Here is a 6,850-nt window from a genome sequence, read left to right as displayed (position 1 = left end):
CCATTCACAGACAGACGTACGCTACTAGTATAACACACAGTAGTCTACCAGAAAAGTCATTGATCGCTAGAGGTATGAACTTCGTTAGCCCGTAGAAATCCATAAATTAGCCACATCATTGATTAAGCCGCAAGCGTGTGAAAAAAAAATAGGGGCTTATAGTCTGGAAATTATGGTATATATATTTACAGTATATGAGTCTCAATTCCATGGTAAAGGTTTTCTAAACATTATACTGTTAATTAATTCAGCATTTATATCCTTTTAGTAATTTCTCCTGTTTTTAATTTCTCCTTTTCATGACTCAGGACTACAGTCGTGTTCCCCTGGGCTACGAGGATCTGTTCAGGAGGAAGCAGGAACAGTGGGCGCACCATCACCACCATCACAGCACCTCCAGACCCTCCCAGTCCTCCCACATCTTCACCATGGATTTTGGATCTGAGGTGGAAAAACCACTAGAATGTGTAGCTGATTTTATTGAAATGATGATGACGTCTTTGTTAATATTTTCTCGGCAGGTATCTGAAACAGAGTGAAAAAATCCGCAATACAATTTACCTTCTTTTAAATTTCGTGTTGGATTCAATTCCAGTCCCAAAAGCTTGCATTTTAACCGAGTCCAATGCTATTTAAGTGGGAGATAGTTGCTTAGCAACAGTGGAGGACGATATCATAGCAATGCACAATTGTAACTTGTGTGCATGTGTGGGTGTGTGTATGTGAGAGGGAGAGAATAGGTTGAAGACAGACTTTAACAAGCAGTGACTCAGGCTTTCAGCTGACAGAGAGCAGTGTTGAACTTAAGTCCAGACACTTTTTGGACAACATCTACCTTTAAACCATGCTCTAATTAAAGGAGCGGAGAAACAACGGGGACAGATGTCGGGGTAATTGTTCACCAGTCTCAGTTAATGACCCTGATTCTACTGCAACAAGCACAAACAGGCACAACTGTGGTCACGGAGACAAACGGCTCCAATATAATGATGCCCCTGGACTGACAGCAGAGTGTCATGTCAGCACCGGCTGTGACAGAAAGTCCAAATTAGTGAGCAGCCAACTGTAGTGTGTTACAGGGGGGGACATAAATCCACTTCCTTACCTTTGGCTGGGCTTGTTAAATCCCCTGTGACAGCGACCATCAACTACACCCGTCATTAGGCATCTTTGGCCTCAGGCATACTGTATTTTAGCTGCTTTGACATTGATTATTATCATGGTGGACCCACTTGTTGTGTTAGACATTTGTGTGTGTTGTTTAAGGTCAAATTTACTTACATAAAATGTACAAATAACTCGTTAACTTGGCTAATATTTGGCTGCATGATGTAATAGTAATATGTGATGTGACATCAAAGCAAGAAAAATCAAATCTCAATGTAAGTGGTCCTCTGTGGACCAATTAGGCCAAAGGCGTGGTTTAGGGCACAGATTGTAGACCATTCTGTAAATTTTGCCTGAATATATCTCATACTCACACTAATGAACTTAGAACTAACAAGCAAAGGAATGTCAATGATGCCTCTACTGTCCATGGAAAAAGTAGGACTGGAGAAGGAATGCCAAACCTTTATCCATCACTGTCTTTTGGTAGAAATGAGCTCCAACTTCAATCTTCGAGGGAGTTGCTCACAATGTCAACCTGTAAACAACAAACTGCCAGTGTGAACAAACGACTGCCTGCAGTGTAGAGATCGACATCGTCCAGTCTAGAAATCTAAGTCCTTCAATCTAAAACTCCAAGTTCTCCAGTCTGGGAATCAAAGTCATCCAATCTAGAAGTCATTGTTCTCCACTCAGTTCTTCTTCTTTGCCTCTTCCTCACAGCGTTTGGAGAGCAGTGGAGGTCAGTGTGCTGGCTGCAGGTACAGAGGAGAGGAAAGTTTAGCACATTATTCTCCATGGTCCTGTGGTTCCATTGGCCCGTGCCTTAGTCCTTTTGAGCCTGAGACACTGACGCACACGCCTCCTCACTCCTGCTCAGAGCCCTCGGTGAGATTCAGCCCACTCATGCTGTCCATAAGTACAAACGCCGTCTGATACTAACTACTGTTTGTCTGGGTGTTTTTCTAACAGTGCCCTTTATTTTTATTTGTGCAGGATTTAGACAACAGCGGTAGCCGAGGTGGTGTTGGTGGTGGAGGCGGCAGTGGGAGTACTGGTACCAATAGTGTGGGAAAGCGGTGGCTGCATTCTCTGGACCACTACCGTCGAATGAAAGAAGAAGATCCAATCATTCCCTTCAGTGAGGGGCCCATGATCTCTAAGTGGGGGGCCATATCCAGGGCCTCGCGCACAGGCTATCACACGACCGATCCTGTCCAGGCCACCGCCTGCCAGAGAAGTACCAGCACCACACCCATCAACTTTAAAGGCAAGGAGGGATCATAGAGAGCGTTGCTCACTGTTGTTGAATTTTCTTTTTCTGCACATGTTTTAATGTCGATTTTAAAGTCCTGAACATATCAGTTTTATTCAACAGCGTTACGTTTTTTTTTCAAGTGCAAACAGCGTAACAGCGTTACGTTTTTTTTTCAAGTGCTGAGCTGTGTTATGTTCCTCAACCTTTTTCATTTTGAAATCAGAGCAGTCATTAAATTGCTACAAACTTTGAATGGAAACCTGTAAAAGTCCTTGAAATTTTGAATCTAGTCTGTCTGATCATTTTTCTTTTCATGAACATCCCAGAATTTACAAAAAAGAAATCCTCTGAAATACCACCTGTACAAGTGTTTGGACTGATATAATAATTAAATAGATTTTTTTTACTTACACTCATCTGTAAACACAAATAGCTTAGTAGGCACTTGTTAAAGTGAAGCCCTTTATTTTTACTTTGCCCTTTGTTTTTACTTAAGAAAATCCTGTTTAAAGGTGGGGTGATTTCCATTTGGGTTTACTTATTAATGTTGCTTGAAACTCTTCCAGATTACAGTCCACACCTGGACCACAGTGACTACAGGTGGAGCTCCAGAGGTTCAGACTCTTCTAGCCACTCCAGTTTCCTAGAAAGGTACATGATGAAAGCATAAAATCCCTTTTTTAGCCAGTTATATTTAGATCTCATTCTCGCCAAATGCAAACCAGACATTAAAATGACGGGATTATAATTAGAGAATTTGTGTCCAATGGTACGACCAAATCTTTTATAGAAGGGAGCGGAGGTTATTTTTGGTTCGCTCTCCTTCCTAATTACTCATCCCTCCTCTATCTCTCTGTGCAGCAGCCATTTCCTCTCGGTGCTCAGACTAAAAATAGAGCAACGGCCTGGTGGATAAAAACACACTGACCTGCCAGAAATGCAATCTAACCATTCTTAGTTTTTTTTTGGATAAATGGCAACATGCTTTCTAAAATTAGCCTTTATAGCCACCTGGTAATTTTACAGTCAGAAGTTAACAAAGTGGAAAATTAAAAAATAAAATGCTGAAAAATGCTTAGAAGCACTGAAAGTGAACTTGAATTGACCATAGAAATAACCTTGTAGCTAAATGAGACAAAACTGCTAAAGGTTAAAACAAATTATTTTAAAAAAAGAATGTTTTAACTTGACAAAAATTGGTAAAATAAAGTCTAAAAGTAGCTTGAAAGTGGATCAAATATATATTTTACTACAGTAAGTAGCTGCAAAAGCTAGCATTTACTATTAGCCCAAATATATTAGTTGGAGTTTGCACAGAAATGAATTTAGGTTTAAAAATAATTAGTCAAGGTATTGTGCAATTTATAGTGGTCATCAGCAGCCTATGAGCTGCAACCATGTACTTAATGGCGCCTCCTGTGGCAGCCTGTTTCGGTTCCAAAGAAACAGAACAGAAAGGCACATAACAACAGGTAGATGTATTTTATTTTTGACTAATCCAAATGATGGAAAAATGTCAGGTACATTATGTAAAAGTATAACTCAAATCAGTACTAAAATATATTTCACCTGAAGATCGTGGAAAAGGTGGAATTTTAATCTCTTTCATTGCGTACAAACAGTAACTTGTGTATGAACTGTGTATTAAAGCATCAATAAATGGACAGACAAACGACAGCCCTCGATTTCACCAGCCCTATAACAACAGCTTAATTTAAAAAAAGCAAAAGGTGAATGAAACTGAACCTACTTATTACTAAAAGCTGAAGATAAAAGTACAGCAAATTAGCTCAGGTTGCTAAAATAAAAGGTAAAATCTCCAAAATGATGATTGACGGTTAGCACAAATATGGTCATATTTTCTCATTGTTTCCTAAAGATACACACGTTCTATGTCTGTTTATTTTGTTTGTTGATTTTTTTGTTGTTGTTTTTTTTTTAGTGAGCAACTTTGTGCACCAGAGCTTCACGACTGTCAAGCTTCTATGTGCAGCAGAGAGAAAATTGTTACTGATCTACAAGCCCATCAGACCACCTACAGCCCAGATCAGGACCAGGCTGAGAGTGAACCAGAGCCGGACCCAGATATTGAGCTGGAGCTGTGTGTTCTGGACCTGGAGGATCCGGACCAGCAGGAGGTCAGGACTCGTGTTGGTCCAGTTACGTTGGATGTATATAAAGACACCACAGTTCACTTCAACCTACTGTTTTTTTTGTTTTCTGTTGATTGTCCCTACTCTCCTAGAAGTCTGTAGACTTGACTCCTCCACAGTCTCAGGATGCTTCCCACCTTCTTCCTCCCACCTGCTCCTCACCCCTCCTCTCCTCTCCTACAAAGGAACACCCTCATACAGGGGCTCCTCTCACAGAGAAGGTGGACGCTCACCTGCTGAAAAAGATGGCTTTCAGGTAAATTACCATGACAAACACTGCACTCACCTGTCTGTTTTCAACTTCTATACACAGACATATACTGTAAATGCACACATACACTGACAGTCAGTGACTGTACATTCAGCATTTTGTTGACATAGTTTTTGATTGACGTATGTGTTTATTTGAATAAACTGTTGGTGAGAGTAGCAATATAAAATAAATGCCAACGGGGCTGCCACCTTGTGGCCCAGATGTGACAAAACAGGAGTGGGATGCATTACTAGAGTGATTTTTAGACAGTAAGTGACACCACTTTATACTTCTATGTATTGTATGAAAACGTTTTTTACATATTAAACTTGACAAACCCTAGCGAAATATATAAGCATACATGTTTTGCATTTAATAGGATTGAATTAAAATTCCACATTTTTCCTGCAGTACCTCATAAAGCCACTAGGCGTCATGGTTGCTACAAAGGTACCTCCTAAGCCATGCTGTACGTGAAATAAATAAGAGATATATGCTGAATATAAACCGGACTGTACGCTGTTTAAAGACCACACTTGACTCAGTGGCTGTTTCTGCCAGATTTTATTCATCTCTGAAAAAATGGGACAACGTCTCAGTCAGTAATGTTAAAGTTCTGCTATCTGTCTGAATGAGCTGCAGATCCAAGGTCACAGACACTTAGCTGCCAGCTAATTAAGATAGTTCTTTCAATAGTTCTTATCAAATGCTGACTCACCGCTGAAAGCCAAAAAGTGATAAAGGTGTCTGTGCTGCTGCCTGAACGCTCTGATCAACCCTCTGTTACCACATCCCGTCTCCTGTTTCTGTTGAATTCTATTATCTTTAGCCTCATCGACTCATTTCTTCCTGACACTGTCTGATTGTGTGATGCCCTTACAAACTCACTTACGTGTCATGACTCATCCATTTCCTGTTTCCTAGGAAGTCTCTGTCTCCTGGAGGGCTGGTCTCAGGTGGACTAGGTGTGGGGAAGCTAGTGCTGCGGACCGGACCTTCTCGACTGGGGGAGGCCTGTCCTGAGAGCACCGCAACAGAGATGCTGCTCAACGGAAGCTAAGGGGAATAAAAGTCACATGTGTTGTGTTAGCACTGAGCTGCTAGCTGACAAACAGGTCCTGTTCAAATGGGTTCCAACTGAATTCCAGTCTTCATCAATGAAACTCAAATGACTGAGGTAAAAGTCACAGACTTGGCAGAGACGTCCTGTCAGCTAAGTGGTTACTTTCTAGTTGTGTCAAACTCCAAAGAGAATTTTAACCACTCTAAATCCTTAACCTGAATATGCTTCTCCTGATATAGTTGAAGAAATCATCTATATCTGTGGTTCAAAGCCCTAGTCAATGTGACTATGTTTGTTTTTTTGGGGTTTAATTTACAAATTTGATAATACTCAAAACTCCCATGTCACTTCTTACATGGAGCACTGACACTTCTAATATTCATATTCTAATATTCAAGGCAATTCATTTTGGGGATTTAAATAAGCAAAGGCTGATTATAACATATTATTTTAGTGTCAGCTGAAGTGAGTGAACGGTGATGCAAAGTAAGGATACGCAGGCATAGAGGCATGATACCAGCCAGATACAGTAGCAACAATTCTGTGCTCACAAGCTGAGCCTAGTCAGCTTTCATGGTTTTTTTATTATTATGGGATATTTTGGCCTCCTCCATTTACGTGATAATTATTAATCCCCCCCCCCCCCCCCCCTGTTCAAATTAACGCTGTCCACAAGTGAACTTTTTCCCCGTCTGTGTTTCCTCTAACGTTTGTATAACCATTTGACCATCAGTTGTGTGACAGACAACAGAACTTCAGCGGCCGTTTCTCGGCCTGCAGCGTCAAACAAAAAAGGGAAGTGGTTGCAGACAACAAAGGATGTCACTGTGCCAACCGTTAAACAAGTCTCTTGTCTTTTATGAGTCATATGATCGTTGAAACATTGGCCTCTCGACTGTCACAAGACCACACAGCAGAATGACTTAGTCACACTCTTTTCAGTTTGTTAACGGTCTTTGAGGACTGAAGGTCATGAGGGATGGACACAGTTGTCATATAACTGTGTTTGTTTCTAA

General features: G+C 40.8%; 1 protein-coding gene across 1 annotated transcript; it reads left to right on the top strand.

The window, feature by feature from the left end:
* The first annotated feature begins 132 nt into the window (after positions 1 to 132).
* Positions 133 to 6,483, top strand: LOC103389136 (roquin-2-like). Its single transcript, XM_017038885.2, has 7 exons — positions 133 to 446; positions 1,831 to 1,995; positions 2,104 to 2,377; positions 2,932 to 3,016; positions 4,308 to 4,503; positions 4,611 to 4,774; positions 5,696 to 6,483. Exons 1-7 carry the CDS (start codon positions 300 to 302, stop codon positions 5,829 to 5,831), a joined length of 1,167 nt encoding a protein of 388 aa, XP_016894374.1. The 5' UTR covers positions 133 to 299; the 3' UTR covers positions 5,832 to 6,483.
* Positions 6,484 to 6,850: the final 367 nt, after the last annotated feature.

Source organism: Cynoglossus semilaevis, chromosome 14 (assembly GCF_000523025.1).
Source record: "Cynoglossus semilaevis isolate Cse_v1.0 chromosome 14, Cse_v1.0, whole genome shotgun sequence".
Lineage (NCBI taxonomy): Eukaryota > Metazoa > Chordata > Actinopteri > Pleuronectiformes > Cynoglossidae > Cynoglossus > Cynoglossus semilaevis.
The sequence above is the reverse complement of the archived record's forward strand: the minus strand, read 5'-3'. Positions and strand labels throughout refer to the sequence as shown.